This window comes from Nothoprocta perdicaria, unplaced genomic scaffold, assembly GCF_003342845.1.
Source record: "Nothoprocta perdicaria isolate Ctin4 unplaced genomic scaffold, notPer1 scaffold_81, whole genome shotgun sequence".
Taxonomy (NCBI): domain Eukaryota; kingdom Metazoa; phylum Chordata; class Aves; order Tinamiformes; family Tinamidae; genus Nothoprocta; species Nothoprocta perdicaria.
The window spans coordinates 3,129,908-3,151,250 of NW_020456099.1; the positions used below are offsets into that span (position 1 = coordinate 3,129,908).

General features: G+C 40.5%; 1 protein-coding gene across 4 annotated transcripts in view; it reads left to right on the forward strand.

The window, feature by feature from the left end:
• CLEC16A (C-type lectin domain containing 16A) overlaps positions 1-21,085 on the forward strand; it is a 51,317-nt gene extending 30,232 nt beyond the window's left edge. For 2 of the 4 annotated variants that reach the window (XM_026051960.1, XM_026051961.1), the window contains 5 exons: positions 7,069-7,220; positions 7,913-8,117; positions 8,572-8,739; positions 12,165-12,305; positions 20,415-21,085. In XM_026051960.1, the coding sequence (XP_025907745.1) occupies positions 7,069-7,220; positions 7,913-8,117; positions 8,572-8,739; positions 12,165-12,305; positions 20,415-20,755 (1,007 nt within the window). In that variant the 3' untranslated portion in view covers positions 20,756-21,085. Of the gene's footprint in view, positions 1-7,068; positions 7,221-7,912; positions 8,118-8,571; positions 8,740-12,164; positions 12,306-16,790; positions 16,915-20,414 lie in introns of those variants that run through there. The other 2 variants (XM_026051962.1, XM_026051963.1) reach the window with 2 other exon arrangements.
• The last annotated feature ends 258 nt before the right edge of the window (positions 21,086-21,343 follow it).

A 21,343-nucleotide genomic window follows, 5' to 3' on the forward strand; every position in this document is an offset into this window, starting at 1 on the left:
CTTATTTGTCAGGATTTTAATTTTCAGATGTTTCTTACAAAAAAGGTTGGATTTGATAGGTGAGCCTTTAAATATTGGGATTGTAAGTGCTTGTTGATCCTTCTTGGACTAGAAGGGATGTGATTATTATGTCGAGTGTCTCAGAGATCTCTTGTGCCTCTCAAGTCCTTCAAGAATACAAAATATGTGAGTGAAGCGCCAAAATAAGCCAATATTCTGTGAAATCAGCGCTGTTGTGCAAGTAGCTTTATGGATAAAAAACATAGAATAATTTTCAATCAAAACATTAATATAGGATTCAGCTCATACTAGTGTTAAGGATGTGCTGTCTACACAAATTTGATGGAGTCTGAAGTGAATTTTAAGATTAAAGAGGGAAAAAAAAGAGAGAAAGTTGTGTTAATCTTGTCATCTGCCAGTAAAATAGCTTAAGTGTGGTCTAAAGCAATGGGGCTCTTACAGATGCCGGGAAATTGGCCAGTAGGAAGCATTTTTGCTTTAGAGGTAGTTCTTTAGAGAGATAATATTAGCAATTACAGCTAATTAAGTCAAGGAACCTAAGCAGACTTTTTTTTACTAAGTATTTAAAACTTTAAGTATTGAAAAGTAAACTAAGTATTAAAAAATAAATAAACTGTTTACAATCATTTAAATACTTGTGTACAAAATTGAGGCCATGTAAGACATTTTGCCTGGCGTAAGTTCCAAGCAGTGAAATGTTTTGAGGATCAACTCATTTATTTGCAAACGTGGAAGGAATGCTGTGGTAATGCAGGTAAGTGAACTTGTTAGAGATAAAATGTGCAAGCTGCCAGGTATCCCCCGTGCTGGTACCAGGTGAATATGAGCATTAGGCTGCAGTAAAGCCCACGGGGTAGATTGAGGAGATAGGAAAGTATGAGGCCAGTGTTTGTGTTTGGGTAGCTCTGCGGCCAGGGCTATGGAAGACTGATAGTTTAGTCATCTCAATTCCTGTTTTCTTAGTGCTTAAGAAAACATGTAGGGGAAATATATCCTAAAAGGTGCTCTTCAGTAGTTGTGTGCTTTCATCTTCATGAAAGCTGGCACTGTTTTGGCCTGGAGAATTAGTCAGAACGAGCAGTGCAACCTCACCCCTTTCAGCCTTTCTCCCTAAGGTATTCAGACATAAATGCCCACCTTGTTTTTCAGAACAGGTTGAAATTTACCCGCATGCCTGGTAGCAAAATGGCATAGCAGCTTGGAGAGGATTGATATGACTTGTGGTCATTGCAAGAAGCAAATGTTTTAAAAGTCTTTTAAAAACTGCCCTTGAAGTAGTTAAAGGGTGTACATTGGTGCTCTTTCTTCAAACTCCACCTGTTGATTCTGAGYCTTTACTCTTGCATAAACTTTGAAATCCATTTGTTTTTCTATCTAGGAGCTTTTAGTTTTACTTTTGACGTCCTCTCTTACTGCTTACTTCTAGAGAAGAAAAAAAAAGGAGAAAAAAAAAGATTTTTAAGAAGATTTTTTTTAAAAAGAGTTTAAACTCTCCTGGAGAAAATATGAGTGATACTGTTAATCACAGTACCTGGAGTATTAGTTGGCAGATAAGAAATGAAGCTCATGGTTGCCTTTCTCTTGACTCTAAAGAAGTAGTCGTACAAAGTTAACTCAGTTTCCTGTTTCTAATGAATTGCAGATTTATTGTCATGTTGACTGCCTTTCAGATAGCAAAGTGAAATAATGAATCAGCCTCTGCTGACAAAAGTGTTCTTCATAAATTAACTGGAAACATGACTATAAGGCAATTGCTAACTTTTAAGAATATGCAGAATCAGAAGTAAATCAAACAGGGACACTCTTTCTCCAAGGGCTGTTTGCTGGGCTGGAGACSATTGCTTGGCCTGGCTGGTCTCTCAAGCTGGGGAAGTGATGCTTCCTCAGCACACAGCTTGGTGAACTGCACTGCAGGTACTGGGCAAGTCACTGCAGGTGGCTTCTTATTTATGACACTTCATTTCTAAGAGTTGCTTTTATGCAAAATCTGAGGTATCCTTTTCTTGGAACTTGTAACTTAGACYGTAAATTACTCATTCTGCTTTCTGCTATACACGAGTGCTTGTAATACTGGTTACAGGACACTGTCTCATGAATGTGTCTGTTGTCCAGTGTGTGTTTGCACTTTTTTGTTATTTTTCTAAGGAAAAAAAAGAGAAAAAATAACCACAGGCACTTTCCTATGCTAAATTATAGCAGTGCATAGAAACCTAATTTCCAGTAGGGAATAAAACCATTGGTGGGGCAGAAAACTGGCCTATTTGTCAAAAAAACTACAGAAGAGGCAATAAAGTTAATGTTCCAGATGTTTTCTCTTTTACAGTACCTACATGGCTGAGGGAGTGAATATAAAGAGAAGTGTCACTGCCAGAGACTCAGCACTGATGGATGTGTGAGATGTGTTGAGGAGACTCCACGATTTAATGGTGCTCAAATGGTGCCTTGTTGCCAGCTGAGGGCAGCTAGAGACAAGTGCTGTGTGATGGGCAGGAGTGAGTGAGCGTTGATTATAACTTGRGGAGGGATTTCTGTGTGTTTGTAAACCAGACTTAAGTCTGTAGTGTCCTGTGTATTTGGCTTGCAAAGCTTATTAGCTCTTCTCTGACTCATTTTGCCTTTAGTGATGTAAAACTTGGAGCAGAAACACGCTCTACTCCTTTCTATCTGATGACTAATATTTTAGTTTTCAGAAGAATATTTTATCCTTTCCAGTACAGTAAACAAACTAAAATTTCAAAATAAAAAAGTTTTTGGATTCTCCTTTGAGTCAGTACTAAGCTGTTTATGGATGAGTGCTTAGTGGTTTTCTGCATTCCTGATAGAAATTTGCAGAAATGCCACTGAACTGCAGCACATCCCAGGAATGAGCTGAGACAGCTGCATTGCACTTAACTCAGTTTAGATAATTCCCAAAGCCCCCTCAAAAGCTTTGCTAAATCTCTCAGTGCCCTTTCTAAAAGGGTCTACAAGGGTCTAAAAGGGTCACTGGACCTTTAGGAAACAACCTTGTTTTCTTTAGCAACCAAGTTGAAAATATTAAACGATGAAACATATCTATAGTTTTAGGTRATTTCTAGTTTTTTGGATTTTTTTAACTTTGTTTTTGTTTTTTTTTTAATACGCAGACTATTTGACAATAGTTTACTGCTATCAAAATGGTAATAGTAATGTGGAGTTCTTCCCTATGTGTTTTTCATCCGACATGTGAGATCTTTTGAGTGCCCTGCTRACAACTGCAGCACAAAACTCAGCACGACTCAAAAATGTGAAATAGTGCCTTAAATGTCACCTGTCACTAAGGCTCCTGCAGGCTGTAAGTTTTGGTAGTGCAGTTGAAATGAAGTGTGGTTAATTAAAATGACCCTATGTACCACACRTAGGTAATCTTTGATTGCAAACCCCGGAACCTAATAAAAAAAAATGTAATTTACTTGCAGTCTTAATCTTTGGGGTAGTGTTTTCTTCCTTCTGTAAAGGATAAAAATTCTCATGAAGGGCAGATTTCAGCAACTGAGTTTGTCTTTGCAGAAGCAACCTCTCTGCAGTGYTTCTCCTTCAAGCAGCAGCCATATCCCACTGCAATAGGCAGTATGGATGTTACGTTTCCCACTCTCATACCCAGGCTGCGTGGTGCTGCCATTAGTGTATCTGGGAAAAAATGAGGATTTCCAGTTCAGTACATTCTGTATTTTGATTTTTTTGTGATGAACTTAAGGTAGTTTTGTTTTATTTTTAATGAAGAAACTACATGCATTGTAACCACTGCTTTATTCACCAAGTAGGTGAACCTGTTTTTCAGATGTTTTGACTACAGAACCAGTGTTCAGTATGGCATAAATCAGAAGACAGAAGACTTTGTATTATACAGGACTTCTAAAATGCCCACATACATTCACACATATKTCTCCTGCTTTGATTTTCAGAGGCAGAATCCATTGCAAACAGCCAGTGCCTGATCCAGTCTTTTATGTTGTGTATCTTCATGGCAGCGCTGCTTGTCCCCGCCGTCCTTATCCAGGCTATATATCCAGGCTGGGCCTGGCATTGCCCAGCAGCAAAGGCCAGGGAAAGCCAACACGTTGGCCTAACCATGTGGGATAAGTGCTATTGTAAAGGTACCCTGTCCTATGGAGAGATTAGTACTTTGCAGAACATGGCCCCCAAAAAGTAGTTACATATGGTTTTCTTTAGCTCTAATTTGTGGGTATTCTTGTTCTACTTATTCTACTTTGCGGGTATTCTTGTTTTAATTTCCCCAAATACTCATTGCTTCAGTACTTAAAATTTTCTGACCATCGGGATGCCTACAGTGATTATGCTGACTCCTATACATACAGTGTCAAGCAGTAATAGAGACTGACAAAATGCAATATTCATTTCACCTACCTCTTCCTTTTATTTCTTTTTTTATTTCCAGCAAGCTCACAGGACTCGCTCTGTCAAAATGGCTTTCAGGTTTGGCTGGAGTGGGGCGTTTAGTCCCCACATGTATTCCCTGGTATGTCGACATGGAGTGGCCGTAGAGGGACACTGTAGTGTTGGGTGAAAGCAGCAGTGTTGCGCAGGACCTTGGTGGGGAAGGTTAAGGCATTTTTTATAAAAATCATTTTAGCATTTTGAGGCAGATGTGGCCAAGGTTGGCTGTAGCTGGAAGGCTCTGGACACTGTATGTGGCTGTGAATTTAGAAATGAGTCAGGTGTTCCACAGAACCCGGGCGCCCTGCTGCCAGCAGCACGGTGACACTGGTACTTTGCAGTATTGTTTTTTGCTGTAAACAGCTGTGAAGCAGTTGCAGTTGTATGAAAACCTCCAGCCTGAGGCTGCGTCTGCGGCGTTCGTAGGTGTCTCGCGTAGGAGGCTGCTTTAACTCTCCACAGAAGCTAACCTTTCACRTGAAGTTCAGGGGCAGATCACGCCGACTCTCTCTGTGCTTTGATCTTGGTTTCAGGCGGTTGGTTCTRCTAACGACAGCCATCAGGTTGACCTTTCTTAAGAGTTTTATCCCAGGTTTATCCCAGAACGATGCCCAGCCTGGTGCTGCAGGCAGGGTGGGCCTGGCAGGTTGCTCGGAATCACGTCCTCTTCCAAGCTCTCATCTTCTGTGGCTGCAGTGGTGGCTCTGCCACCCCTGGGCAAACAGGCCCAGTGTTTGACCACTGCACAATAAAGAGAAAACGCCTCTTCTGCAGGACGCTTGAGACTTGATAGGCAGCTAAGAGAAAAATCAGTCTTGTGTGAGAAGTGGCAGCAGAGGCTTTCATTTGAAACACCAGCACACACCTTGGGCCTGAATCACATCAGGAGACAAGATCTGACAGAACTCATCTCCTACCTCATGGATGTCCAGTCTTACACTGATGGCATTGTACAAGAACTTAATTTGACTGTTTTGCCTTTAGACTTTTTCTGCTGAATTTAAGAGTACTGCTTTAAAATATTTCAAAAACCCACGTGCCTAGCAGGAGCTGATGTTAAGTTGTATTAGCTGAGAACATTGACTGCAGCACCCCATGTGTGGTTAGCATCTGTGATATATTGCAGCTTGTATTTTGGATTACTTTCAGATGGAGAGAAAGAAATATTAGCTTGTATTTAGAGGAATAAATTACCTAAAGATCGTAATGAAAGAATGATGGGATCTTAAAATCCTCTGTGGTGGCTGTTAGATTAAATCCTTCTAAATAGATCAATCACTTCTGTTATTTCTTTGTTTATTTGAGTATACTCAAACTGAGCCCTTGAAGCTGATTATTGTTATATCACATATTTACGGCGATATTTTTGCATGTTCTGTGTTAAGACAAATGTTTAAATTGACTTCAAAAAGTAGTAGACTCTTGCAGTAGTAGATTTTTTCCTCTCATACTGAGAAAAAATAAAGTGACGTGTCCTCTGGTTTGCACTCGGGAATCCATGCTCTCGATTTCTCCTCTTTCCCATTTGCCACCTCTGTTCTTCTCCACAGAGCTCTTTGATCCTCTCCAAAGTTCTCAAACCTCCTTTCTTCTTCAGTAGCTTTTCTTTTTAGTCAGTAAATCTTGTGACATGGTAGTTTAACTTACAAATCCATCAAACTGGGAGGAGTGGTGTCTAGCACGTGAAATGCAGAGAGGATAAACACCGTAGTGTGAAGCATGTGCACGTGAGAAGCTCTTATTTGCCATAGTCATGGCGGTTGGTCGTGAGGGAAGACCTGTATTTAGGTGATTGTATTAATTTGAAGCAAAGAAAAAGCAATTTAGTAAGATCAGCAAAAGCCTCCTAGCAGAGRTTTGTGCCAGTTTATGGGATGCTCAGTAGACTTCAGCTGGTGTAAAGAGTGGGATTCCAGTTGTTTCCCAAGATTGATGGGTTTGAACTGGAACAGATGCAACAAGATTTTGAAAACATCAGGAAACAGGGTATTTATTTCTTGAAGCCTGCGGTCTAGGGCTTGTTCAAGGGTTTGGGCAACCCTGGAGTTCAAGGGTTTGTTCTTGGCTTAGTGTAATGGTTAAGGGAAATGGTTGYGGAATATATATCCATAAAGCAGATGCATTAAGGAAAAGATGTCAGCTCATGTAGCCAGTATTGGAAAAAAAAATGATACAGCTTGTTTGGAGAGTCCATGTAGCCTTGAAGTCAGAAGACTTGTGAAAATCGGCATCAAATTTCAGAATAAACTTTCTAGTAGTAGCAAAAAAAAAAAAAAAAAGAGGAAAAAAAAAAGGAAAAAAGAAAGTCCGAATGCAGCTTAGTTTTATGAAAACCTCTCTGCAGTGACGAAGGACTGTGTCTTTCAACAGACTTTTAGACTTCCATTCATTCGGTGAAACCAAYATTGATGCAAGTATGTCCTGAAATTAAGTGACCATTTATACCTAAAGGCAGTGATGACAGTAGTAAAAGAGAACAAGGTAAAAGAGAAGAAGCATGTATCAATAAATAACCTGTAAGATGCTTGGGCCACTATAGTGAAAACATACCCTGTTCCTTCAGTGTGACTGTGAGTGTAACAGATGATTGTGCTTTGTGTGTTAACCCTTTCACGTTTGCCTCTCTTCCAGATAACAGTGATCTCATTGCCTGTACGGTGATAACAAAAGATGGGGGRCAAGTTCAAAGGTTCCTGGCTGTGGACATTTACCAGATGAGCTTGGTGGAGCCAGATGTTGCCCGACTTGGCTGGGGAGTCGTGAAGTTTGCGGGTCTTTTGCAGGTAAGGGAGGTTTTTAACCTGCATACATGTATTTTGCTCAGGTGACAAACTGTATTCAAGCAGTATAATGCCACCATTAATATTGGTATATGAATATCAATATTATCTTACACTTGAGCTTTGTTGCATGCTTACCTGCTTCTGCTGTTACATAAGTAATTTGTGCTTTTAAGAGTTTTCAGTTTTATAAAGTTTATATGGCTAAATAGAGGGACACTTAAAAATGAGGTGCCTCTCCCACTATATTTCAAAGACCATCCCTACTTGTTAACAGGGTGTGTTTGTCTGATCACTGAAATCCTACAGAATTAGGATTGAGCCCCAAGTGCTTTTTTTCTCAACACAATAGTGTTGGAGTTCTGATCCTCCTATGAAAGGAGGGAGGGTGACAGGTTTACCATGACCTCTGCTTATACAGCTACTTTCAAAAGCTTAGAAAGRTTTCATTTATGTCTGTTCCTTACCTTACAGCAGCATTAATGCTTTTATTTCCTGAAAGTTTACAATGCCTAAGTAACTGAAACAGATTTTTGACTGACTTAACATCTAAAAGTACCAATTTCTAAATTCTTGAATAATAAAAGTTTTCTTAAGAGTTTTAAGTGATGATTTAATCATTAAAAAAATCCTCCTCAATCTCTAGGTTTAAATGYTAACTTTTTCAGAAGTTACTTTCTTCTGTTTCTTTTCAGGATATGCAGGTAACAGGAATAGAAGATGACAGTAGGGCTCTGAACATCATAATTCATAAACCTGCTTCTAGTCCTCATTCTAAGCCCTTCCCTATCCTTCAAGCTACGTTTATTTTTTCGGATCACATTCGCTGTATTATAGCAAAGCAGCGTCTTGCTAAAGGTCGGATCCAGGCTCGGCGTATGAAAATGCAGAGAATAGCAGGTTAGTGGTTGTTTTCAAATCGTAAATCACACTGAAAGGCAAGATTGGTTTGCAAAAAAAATCAGAAGTGAGAGGGCCCTTAAGAACTTAAACAGGTTTGAGTTTCCAGTAGTTTTTATTGGAGTAAAATTTATATTTAGATATMTGAGTGATAAGCATCACATCAAAGAGTGGATGAAAAAGGAGGAATTGCCTGTCATGGTGCTATAATGCTTAATGCTTGGGCATGATGGCAGTGAACAATCTGAAAAGCTAGCAGCTGGATTTCTCAACATTTGCTGTCCTTTCCAGTAGTTAATAAACTGTATACTGTAGTTAATAAGTAAATGCAAGTGCATTTTTAAGCAGTCTGCTGATAGTGTTAAGTTTCTGGGCCAACTGCATTTTATTTTCACTTCTTCTTCCTCTTATGTATTTTTGGGTAACAAAAGTTATCAATTGTTATTAAACGTAGCTCTCCTGGATCTTCCTGTCCAGCCTTCAACTGAGGTTCTGGGTTTTGGACACAGCTCTGCAGCTATGTCACAACACCTTCCATTCAGATTTTATGATCAGTCCCGGCGTGGTAGCAGTGATCCTGCAGTGCAGCGGTCTGTTTTTGCCTCCGTGGACAAAGTTCCAGGTAAGACAGCACTCATTATCATGTGTGGCATTATCAGAAGGTTGCTGGCCACGGTGTTAAAATGATTCTTTTCCCCAAAATTGTTGAGGCATGTGGACTGCTTCTGAAGTAGAAAAATAGCCATGGTTTGCTACTCTGAAGTAAAACATTCAAAAACTGCAAATAGACCTCCAGTCTAAATGTTTATGGTTCAGCCTTTGAATTCTCTGGTAGGTTTTGTTGGGGAGGCTCTCTGCTTTGGAATAAGCTTCCTGAGGCATGCAGCAGGATTCTGGGAAGCTGGTGCATAAATGGTGTATCCTTTTTGCCCTTGCAGTGTGCAGAAATTGGGTGATGCCACCCATATCTTGAACGAAAATCCCTTGGCTCTGTAGGAGATGTTGCTGCTCACAAGGCTTGGTGTGCACAGCCATAAAAGCATTGGGATCGCTGCAGAGAAGTCTGAAGGAACCAGGGAATGTATGTAGGAGAGGTCACACTTTATAATCAGCTTGAGTTCCACATGAATATCCAGTATAATATTTTAAATACAAATAAGTAATGATAACTACAGTTGGAGAGCTTAATGTAAATTCAGTAGTTCTTTCTATATGTTCGGTTTCCTAGGGCCTCAAACCTCCAGTTTATAATATTCAATTAACAGGTCAGACCATTAGCAGTAGCTGATACAGCATCTAGTGAACATAAATAGTTTGTCTTGCACTTCCAATTTACTCAGTTTCACTGAGCTGTTGGGAATTGTTAATAGTGAGATTAACTTTTTTGCCTGCTGCTCTTAAATTTTGTGGCTTACATCTGCAAAAGCTGAACTATACCATTYGTGTTAAAAGTGAAGAGTTTTTACATGTGATGTGTGTCTGAACACAGTTTCAGGATGAGGCTTATGGAAAAGCCTGTGCCACGTGCTCTAGGTGACCCTGCTTGAGCAGGGGAGGTTGGACTCGATGACCTCTGAGGTCCCTTCCAACCTTCGGCATTCTATGATTCTATGATTTACTCACAGGAGAACAGGTAATATCAGGGTGTGTATATACCAGGTGAGGTATATTTCAATAGTGGTTTCTCCAAAAGCTCTGAAAGTGTCTTAATACTTTGTCATCCTTTACAAATTGAGTTGAAATATGAATCATCATGTTGCACACGTTTGGTATGYAGCACGTCAGTCAGTTGTGCACATTTCTTGTGCTGAATCAGTTAGGATCATCTCTCCAGTGCATCCAGATAGCTGGGATACTGAGCACTAACAAGACAGAAAAAGCCCAGGACTGCTCCTAAAACATCAGCTTTGAACARGATGGGAGGGATAATTCTGAACCGAGGTTTGCTTTCTGTCAGCTCCTCGTTTCCTCTTCCAACTGACCTCTCTGTGGAGTTTTTTTACCTCCAAATAACGAAACTTTCCCCTTATTTTTGTAAGTTGAACCTCGTGCTGTTTGAAACCACTGAATTTTGCTGTATTGGTTCAAAAAGATGCACGTTGTCACTGCTAGCTGCCAGTCGCTGTGCAAAGCTCCGTGTTTCTCCATCCGCGCCGTGCACAGACGAAGAGCAGGCACTGAAACGCAGTCCAGGCCGTACGAGCCCGCGCGTGTTCTGCCGTCCTGTGACACTTTTGCCAGGTGTCCTGCATGTGGAGAACACAAATAATACAAGCTTTCATATTCCAGGTCAGGTTTTCCAAAAGGCAAATTTAGGCTGCATCACAAAAATGTATTTCCTTACTGTTTTTGACGTAAGACTTCCATGGAAGAGGTGTGGTTGAAAGGATGCCAGCACTCTGGATATTATCTTGCTATTGCAGGATCARCCTTCTCTCGGAGTACACCCTGAGCCATAACAAGTGACTTCATCTCCTGATTTTATTTACTTATTTGTTTATTGGCACATGGCAGCCGGTTCAAACCGCAGCTCACTTGCTTTGAACTCCAGGAACTGGAGTCTTTCAGTGGGTGACTTGCAAGCCTGGAGAGAAGCAGCATGTGAAGCTCTTCTCCCAAATCAAGTATGAAGAATTGGACACAGTACAAGCTTTCAAATGTGCACACAGTATGTGTGTTTTAAATGCTGTCTTTTCCAAATGCTACTGGTGGTAGCCAGCAAAAATGGTAAAATAAATATATTGCTACCTCTCTTGCCTCTGATTATAAATTAGATGCTTGATCTTTTTACCTTATCTACAGTAAACAGTGGAAGAGGATTCCTCTCTGTCCCAGATTTTCACACAAGTCTTTGTGCTTATCTGTGATTTTTAGTTTAATAGAAGTTTCTTGGAGGCTTGTTTCCAAAATGACTGAACAATCAACACTTTTGTGTACTTGTTTCTTAAAAACCCCTGTTGTTTGAGTTATGCAGAACTTATACTATGGGGGGGAAAAGCCAATATAGCAAAATGTTCACTGTTTTAATAGAAACAAGTTCCATTTCCTTCAGTGATGGTAATTTTTTTCTTGGATTAAAGGAGAGTTAGTAAAGAAAGTTTTGCCTGGCTGCTTGCTGAAGGTCGCCTGCAAACTCCCCAGATGGGAGTTTCTCTAAAGGAGGTGACTAATCCCTCCAGTGCCCTGAGAGGCTGCTCTATAAAGAAATAAACTATTGGGTGGTGCATTTGCTCTATCCATACCTGAATGTCGGGTACTTCTCCCTGTGTAGTGAAGACAGCAAGTGTTGTGTTGTTGGCTGTTCCCTACTATACATGTTACAGCTATTTTAGGTAATTCTACTGCAAATAAGGTATTTGAAACAACAAATGAGTATATTTGCCCTTTGTAGAAAGCAAGGAGGAAAAAACTGCTAAAACAAGGTACTTTTGGAACACCTGACTTYTTTTTGGTCCTTCTTTGCCTGTCACCTCCCTCCTTTCAGCCTCTTTCCACAAATGACTCCTGTGTGCTAGGCCAGTGTTTCAGCGAGTTCCAGCAGTCTCCCAAAGAGGCTCCTGTGTTTCTGTTCATGTTGAGGTGAAGTCCCAGGCAATCGTGTGCCTTCGCTATCTGTAAAKGTCTGAAATTTATTAGTTTACATTTAATTTGAAAGTCTCGTAGACAATCCAGCTTATTGTCTGCATGCACCAATATGTGCGTGCAAGCCGAAGGCCCTGTGCCCTTTTGGAAACCTTGAAGGAGCAAGTGCACAATTCCTATGTATGGAGGAGGGAAAGAACTGAAGAGACTTGCCAGCTGTCAAAGACTGAAGTGAGTGGAAGGAGGAAGAATTGCTGGATCATATCAGAATAGGAGAAAAAGCCACAATCAGAACAACATGAGGGAAGACAGAAGAAAACTTGTTTAAAAASAGCTGTCAGACACTCTGTTAATTTTTTTTGTGTTCTAGATTGGAGAATGTTTGGCTTATGAGAAGAAGAAGAGTAATAAGTGAACTCTCCAAGGTAATTACTTACCAGTCAGTCTTGTTGTCCTGTCTTGCAGGCTTTGCTGTAGCCCAGTGTATAAATCAGCACGGTGCATCACCACTCTCATCTCCATCTCCTTCAAGTGGGAGTACGGGGCGCTGCGATTCGGTGACTGCGAGCTCAACCTCCACTCCCTCTGCTGCACAGAGCCCAGCAGGTATTAAATCACTGTTTTCAGCCTAGGAGCCAAGGGATTATACGTTAGTTTATAGTAAGATTATTTTACTGAATAATTGGATTAACTACATGCTAGGACTTTAAAGTACTTGGTTGTTTCTGTAAATCAGTTTAAGTATATTGCAATGCAAAATAGTGATCTTTTCAGGTTTCTGGTACTTGACATAAAGACTTGACATCTTCCAGCAATGAGCTTAAGTACTGGTTAAATGACTTCCTCCTTGTCTGATTTGTCTTCTAGCACATACAGCTTTATTTTTAACTGAAATTATTGGCTTGCATAAAGTTACAGTGGGAGGGCTCACATGAATCATCTCTTCCTAACCGAGCAGCATTTGCCTTTGTGTTTAATATTTATTACAAATTAACTATCCATACAACAAATCGTTCTTCCTTTATGTGTTAGACTAGTAAAGAAACCTGTAGCTGTGTATTCTGAATGCCAGTTATATRGTAGATGGCCTCAAGATGGAGCTGAGCAAGAAATTTATGAAACAGCATCTTGAAATGCTTTCATTCTGCAACAGCACTGGTCCATTTAAACAAACAAAACCCCCTCGAGACGTTTTCAAGCTCTCCCTTCATTTTGGGAGTCACCTGCAGGGCTGGTCAGTCTTGGAAATGATTGTTCYGGGCCCCTCTATTATGGCCCAGCATTTTACCTTCATTTGAAAGCCTCATTTCAAAAAGTTTAAACTTTTTCTGCAGTCTTACCAGGAATGATGCAATCTTTATTATGCATTTAGTGTTCTCTAGGTCATGAAATGCCTTAGTATCCCTGAACACTGCCAGGAGATCAATATGCWCTATATATCTGAATGGCTACCCTTCTTGCAAGCAGCACCACATAACAGGGGAAGCAAAGGCTGCCTGTGGAGTTTATGAACAGTATGGAAGGCAGCCTAGCCCCCAAGGGCCAGTTAGAAACATGTTATGATAAACTCACATATAGTCAAAATATCCTTGCAGTAGGAACAATTTCTGGAATAGAAGTTGTGGAGTTTTATGCGACCTATTCAAAACTGTGGAAGGATCTCATTTCATTGATGAGTGATTACCGTTAATTAGCCTTTTGAGGGAGTAGACAAACAGGAGGCTGCACAAAGGGAAGAAGTGCTAGGATTTGTCAAGGGCCCTTCCTGCTGCTGCTGGGTCCTCTGTTCTGTTTGAATCCTCAATGCCATCAAGAAGTGAAACAGCTACAAGTTCTTGGCAATGCTGKCTAAGGGAAAATTGTGGTTAAAAAAGATTTAAAAATACTTTTTTGCTGTAAATAATATGATAGTTCACAGAAGTATCCAACAAGAGCATACTGCATATTTCAGATAGAAATCTTTTCAAGTGCATGTCGTCTGACTTCTGTGAAAGACCGAGTAGATGCAGAGCACATAATTCCCCATGTAGTATAACAAGATAGTGCATTAAAGAAGAATAATCACAGACTTCAATTACAAAAATAATACTACTTACTCAGCATGCAGGCACTTCTTTTTCCTTCAGTGAAAAAAGCCTGGTGAGAGGAGACTAATGTGTTTTGTTAGTTTGTTCACAAAAAAAAAATCAAAGGAAGGTTTTGAAAAGTCTGTTTTTCAGTGTCTGCACTTTACATGCATGAACTGCCCTTATGTAGCATGACCTGCATGGTGGCTTAATCAAAATGTGTTCAAAATGCCATGTGTCATGCAGGAAAGAACATCCCTGCTCTTCAGGCAGGATCTCGGGGCACTGCTAGGGTGTGATTTGGCAGAGCTAGTTGWGAGGACACAAGAAGTCTGCCCTGCTGCTTTGGGGTAGTGACCTTCAGCAGCGCTGGTGGAAACACGTGGGAGAATCTGCTTCATGAAACGACACCCCGGACGGAGCCCTTGGRACAAAGGACAAAGTCACACGCTTTGCAGTGACCTGTAGTGTCCGAGCARTTTGGTGGCCTGTGTTTCTGGGAGCAGCTTTTCTGCATTAGCTGATTTATTCAGATTAGTGCACGTTGGTAGTRAATACCAGCAAAGCTGGTGTTTTTCCTCCTCAGTGAGAAACTCAGCCCCTTTTCACTAACTTGCAGGTTATTGAAGCTGAGCTGCCTTACTCTGCTGAGAGGTAGGGAAGGGTTACATGGTGTGAAGGGGCAAGAAAGATTGTCACCGCTTCACAGGGGGGATAACAAAGAGCTGGTGGACAGCAAGCAGAGGTACCAAGGTGTGTTTTGTGCCCCGTGGTAGCACTTCGCTGCTGCCACCAATCAGTCATATTCAAGTCTCCCTTCTTGTTTTAAACACATCCCGTTTTAACCACATACACACATGTGTGCACACATGGGTGCTCCCCGTCCTTCCCTGCCATATTTTCTGCCTGCTGATGAGGTGGTCGCCTTGAAGAACAGGGTAAGAATCTGCCCAGGTTGCCCAGGGAGCTCAGTCCRAGAAGGGCAGCCAAGAAAAGGGGAGGTGGTTACTTGGACTTCAAGAAAACTGCTCCAGCTGCCTTCTTGAAGGAAAAACATCTCAAACCATGACAGCTCTTCTGCAGTAAGCCCGTGCTTGTGCTGTCCTAGCCCTCAAGAGGTGCAAACCGTACCAAGTTGGGTCCGATTGAAGTGAAGCACTTCCAAGCTTCATAGGACTCTGGAACATCATATATGGATGTTGGCGTAGAGCAGTGAATGAGAGTGAAATAGAGAGAAGTTGTATATTAGCAGAGAAAGAAACAATGCACGAAGTAGTGCATCTATTGACAGGTACATGTAAAAGAGCTTTTGCAAAATGTATTGCAGGCAAGAAAGAACTTGCATTAAAAACACTGGCTATCACTCCTTGGTGACATCCTTACTTAACGTGAGGAGGGAGCTTAACTGGAATGAAATTGTCTGACTTCTGTGCATATTTCAGTCACTGTAAGAGAGCAAGAGTTGCACTGACTGCTTCTTAATGAAGAAATTAATCTTTTCCCGAGCTTACCAACTGTCCTGATAACTATCACAACACTTTATGGCGCTGGCACTTCAAACCCAAGCTGCTCCCATACTTAGAATAATTGAGGATGAAGTTTAGCCTTTTGCAATGTCTTTCCTCCTCAAAATGGAAAAAGCAGAAGCTGTTCGTTGAAGAAAGGAGAGTCTCTGTCAAGACAGGAAAAGCAGCATCAGGTTCTGAAAGTGCTGCTGTCAGGTTGTTTTTTATATGCAAATATTTTCAGTTTGTTTATATATTAAGTTTTAAATGAACATGTCTGTGTTGCCATGCATAAGATAAAAATGTTCTTTGGCTAGGCAGATTTTAGTCATTAAGCTGCACTTACTGAAACTATACACTTTTGTGAGGTACTTATTTTCATATATAGCAAGAATTAAGATAAAGAAGCTTTCTTACAGTGAGTTAGCATTCTTCCAGGACTGCCCGTGTGTAACTTCAGCTATGCTGTATTTTATTACTTTTTAAGTTGTTTAAGGCTCTCAAATGCATTTGACTCCATTACTTCAGAAAATATTTATGCTAAAGCAGTGGCTATCAAGGACTTCAGGAAGCATTGATCTTCTGTGCCGTTTATGCCATATTTCATGCTTTTGGCAGATATTGATGGTAAATTGTCTAAAATAAGTAGAGAGCTATCCCTTGTTGCACAGAATCAATTGGATTCTAGTCTGTAAAATAATATATATGTGTATATACATATATATACACATACACACCAGCAAGAGGATGCTTAATGAAGCATGGAGCTCCTGTAAAGGCATTGCCTGTCATCTTCCTGAACCCGTTCCTCTCTCCCCTCTCTGAGCAAGAATCTAAATGTGCCRTGACTGTTTCTGTTCTATGATGCTAGGAATTTTCTAAATAAGTAAGAAATACTTTTGTTTCTTGAGAGTTTCATTTCTGAAACTTTCTATGCACCAAGCTTCGCCATCCTAACTGCTGTTATCTGTTAAAAATTCTACATTTGTCTTTATTATAATCCAAATGCAATACTTCAGTTTTCTGGCGTAGGGAAGCAGCGCTTCACGGTCTGAAGCACTGTCACCCTCTCAGTAGTACTCTTATTTATTGCCAGTGAGAATAATGCTATTTTACCAAGATCTATATGAAGATATCTTCTTTTAATCTAATTTTAAGGTGTGAGTCATACTGTAATGCAGAGCCCTGCCATTCCAGCTCAGTGTAACTGCTGTCAGAATTGCAAGGCTTAGCCCAAAACACAGCACGTACATTTCCAGATAGGTAAGAAAAAAAGAACATCAGTTAAATGCCCTTTCATTTCCAAAGAACAAGTACTTCCGTCTGTAGATGTGTTTTCCACACTGACAAAGCTCTTGGTGCAGCATTAAACAGTCCTCRAGATAGCAGCAGTTACGGATGTGTCCTTGTCACTTACTCTTGTTGCTGCTCTAACGTTTACCCTTTGTCTTCCCTCCAGTTTCCCTTCCCCGTCTCGCTGTTAAAGCCTTCGTATGATATATCACTGTGTTTCCCTCTAGTAAGATCTGGCAGGAAAGGACGACGGCGGGTGTTTAGTCTGTCGGAGGCCGACAGTCACGGTGGACACTGGGTTTAGGTCTTCAAGCAGCAGCTGCAGCCGAAACTCCCGCAATATCCATTCAGGCAGGTTCCTCCACAAGCTTTCCAAAGCCCATGGGGCTGAACAGAACATAATGATGTTTGATTGCCCTGCGAACAGCAGCGATGGAGATGCAGGGGTACTGAGGAAAGGGGCTCAAATATTTGGCTGTCCATCCTGAGAACCATGCAGCAGTGATTAGCTGCTTCCCTAAGCCTCTTACTCAGTTTTTTCCATGATTTGTTACTCCCTGGCCAAAAGTTGGAAGTCCTGCTTAGCAGGAAGTCATATATCAAACCTCCAGCTTCAAAGCAGCTCTCCTCATCTGCACAGGGCTCAGGTTYCTCAATGGGCAGGCGTGCAGGTAAAAGACAGAAATAGACTGAAATAGATTGCACACTTGTTCATTTATAAAAACTTTTTTTTAACTTGAATATATTTCTTTTTTTTTTTTTTCCCAACCATCATGGCATGAAAATATTATACTCTCTTCATACTATGGGAACATGCTTTGTTACTGTTATATATTTGCTTTGAATGCTCTAGGGTCTTTTGTTTTGTTTTCCATACATACTTTATTGCTCTGCAGATTAAGATACTTCTCTCTTTACTATGTATTATGTTCTTTCCTTGTCCTGTTCCTCTCTACCTTCTTTCCCTAATTGTCATCCTTACATTCTGCYGCATGTGATTTGTTTTGGAATTTTTTCTGTAATAACAACCTTGGTAGTATTATAGAAGAACAAAATTTAAGCTTGCTCAACATTTGATTTCCTTCTGCACCCAGAGCTAATGTTCTCCTCTTGTTTTTTGTTTTGTTTTGTTTTGTTTCTTCCAGTGAGGTTGCATCTTGCTAATTGTCTCTACCAGTTTCATGGACTGCAAGACTTCAGATCCTACATAAAACATATTTATATATTTAGATCCTTTTCAGAAGTGGATCTGAACTCAAACTGAACCTTTAAGTTTGTAGCCTTGTCCTGAAACTATGCACTCACTTAACTGAGAAATATTACGCATACAGTCKTTTCAGATCAAGATGATGATCCATTTTTTGTCATTGTAATTTTTTCTTATATTCCAGGATTTTATACCCAATTTGGATTTTCTTTCTGCCCCTGCAGCRACTAGGGGCAATTTGCTGATCCCTCGTAACGTTGGCACTGATGCCATGGCGGGTTACGGCAAATCGGCCACTGCTGCCCTTAAATACTGTAAGAGAGGAAAGGAAGGGAAGTTCAGACTAATGGAGTATTGAGAGGAGAGGAAGAATTACTGCTATCGATGACAAATAGCACAGGAGAGCTCTACTTTTGCTTTTCTATTTATAAACACTGCAGCTGAAATTAAAGGAAACAGCAATTTTTGTTCTGCTCACTTTTTTTTTTGGAATCCACTATCTTTTTTTTTTAATGTATTTTCAGAATTTTGGATGGAAATTTGGAGTTTGATTCCAGATGCTTTTCCAAGGAGACTCTTTTTCAGATATTTCTTTTACTTTGTGGAATTAAGGGGATCTCTTTTCACATTCATTTAGATCCTGCATGGAATGATGTGGGACAGCATAGCATAACAAAAGAATGTTTTGCTATCCATCAGGATTTCAACCAATTTTTTAGGAAGTTTGTCAATATTGTAGGGAGTTGAGAAGCAAAAAGAATGATTAAAGAAGTGCAGTGCACAATTAAAAGCAGCAGACCTGCAAAAGGAATAATGCTGTCATATGCTATTTCTGACCAGAGTATCACTTATACTCTTTATACTCATATACTTTACTTCCCTGTAAGCCTCTGGGATCTGAATCCTGAGTTTTTGTGACTTATTTTACCATACTTCTAGATCAAGAACTTTCTTGGCAGTGTGTAATATTTCTTTTTTTTTTTTTTTTAAGATTCTGTAAACTTAGAAATTAAAACCACCGCCAAGAAGCTCACTTTTGTTTTAACATGTTTAAGTGTTTGCATTTATCTTGGAATTCAGAGAATTGAGGCTTTATTTCAATATTTTCTTAGCAAGTCATTTTTCTACGCAAACCTTTCATCACTTCCTCTGTTATCAGTATYGTGTTCTCACTAAAGCTTCCTGACAGCTAATAAGAATCTGCAGAGTTACCCCTGCATCTGTCCTAGTTGTTCAAAGTTAATGATGTCCTCAAAAGAGATGAGTGGTTTGGGGTTTTTTTTTGCTTTGTTTTGGTTTGCAATCTATAAAAATTATTTTTCTTTGTTAAAGCAAGCAGCTTTAGCACAGGCTCAGCAAAAAGTAAAATTTAGTGATTCTCTGAGGTGAAAATACACCTTTGTTTGGGTTGTTTCAGCAGAAAGATGAGAAAACAATTGTCTTTTACTGATATTCCAGATTACTCATTCCTTTTTTTTGTTTTTGTTTTTAACTTAACAGAGTGCCTGTCATTCCATGCTTTGTTTTCTTTTCCTTGCCTTCTGTTCCTGTTTTSTGTTAATTTGCAGGAATGATTGGAATCGTATCAGAAGTGCTACATTTTGAGGTGGTTGTGTGATAAAACCAAAATGAATTCCTAGATGTTATATGCACTGCGTTGCCTTGAAGATTTTTCTGCAGATGCCTGTCCACTTGAACCCAGGCTGTTTATTATAAGAGCTCTAAAAATGGGCTGGCTTGAAGCTGGATACCTGTTACTTTAATGACATCAATTACCCTAATCTGGAAAGAAAAACATCATCTTGTCTGGGAAGACTTGCCCATATTGGGCTCTACCTCCCGCTGTTCCCTTCATTCAGAATCCAGCTGAGCTGAATGATCAGTTTGCTTCATACTTAGCTAGGATTTTAAGGCAGAAAAGGGCAATACAGGCAGTGCAAGTAATTATTTAAAATGTTTTTCAGTGGGTGGGAAGACTTAGCAGCACATCAGTTTTCTGTGTGATGCAACGGCTTGTTCCTGGTTTTATCCAGGCAGTGCTCCAAGCATATGGGCAGAAAAGGCCTTTAACAGAAGTCTGCATCCAAACAGGCTCCCTCTGTTAAACCCASTGTTCTGTTTTACTCCTCCTTGTGTTGCCCTAGTTCCTGTATAGTTCGGCTGTCACCTAAATGGGAAAATGACTTCCACAACCTTGGGAGGGCCAGGCAGCCTCTTGGGAAAATGAAAATTTTAGAGGGGTGGCCTTGTTAGTTCGAAAGAGCTTCCTCCTCTGGGGTGCTGGGTGCTCATTTCAGCCTTTACTCAGTTCTGGTGAGGCTTTCTTATTCTTTCTATTGATTTATTCTTGACAATTGATTCAATTTATCCTATTGACTATATACAGAATATCTGTACATTCTCTGAATATACAGATATCGCTGCACATTGTGATATTAAGGGTATACATTTTCTCCTTTCTAATGAGAGCAGTTTCCTGCTGGCATTTTACACTATGCCTTCAAAAGGAATATGCACACATAGTGCGTCACAGAACTGCATTTTCCACCTGAGTCATATTTTTAACAAATATTTAAGAATATACCAAGCTTTAACACACAACRTATGCACTAACTTGAGTGTTTCTCAATGTTCTCTTTGATAGATGACCCTTCAGCTCCAGACCAGCCTCAGATGACCGTTTCTGGTCAGACGACGTCRATTGACGAACCTCTCTCAGCTGTCACAAAGTCTAGCAAGAATCCCGTAAAAAACAGTGACGTAGAAACAGCAAACCTCTCCCCTAGCCTGATTCCTGCCCAGCAGCCCACGATATCCTTGATATCGGATGACAACACGGACGCGCTGAGCGTGGAGTCGCTCACGCTGGTGCCGCCCGTTGATTCCCACAGCATCCGTGCGTTCGGCTGCGTTCCTCAGGCCTCCTTGCAGTCCCCAGGGGAAGGCTGCGCGGTRAAGGAAGGGGTGGAAGAATGTTCTGACTGAAGGCAACCTGCAGACCGTGGTGAGCGGTGGAGCAGATGCCACCTCTTTCCTTGTCCTGTTCAGGGACAAGTGCAGATGCTTCTGGAACCATTAGAGACCCACTCGCAGGAAGAGACCCACTGATCAAAGAGAATATTGGCAGCTTTTGAAATAATCAGATGTTCGGCATATTTAAACCAGGGATGAGGGGGACTGTTTTGAATCTGGGCTGGATGTTTCCACGCCCATTTGTGCTGTACAAGAACATGAAAGTATTTCAGAGCACCTACTGCCTGCAAGTACAGTTGCAGCTGCAGAAACTAGCTTGGTTATTAAAGCTCTACAGTATTATGGAGAAGTGAAGAAATTTGGAAATTTGGGATCCCTGGTTTCCAGATACTGAATCATTATTTCTTTGAAACTGGAGACATGCCATTGACGAGGAAAAATATATATATATTGCAGAACAGATGTATCATTTCCATTTGAGACAAGTCAGGGTTGGTTTGTTTGTTTTGAGTTTTGGGTTTTCTTTTTTTTTTTTTTTTTTTTGTAATACTGATCTCATTCAGCTTCTGAAGGTCTGCATGATAGCAGCAGGCTTGGCCA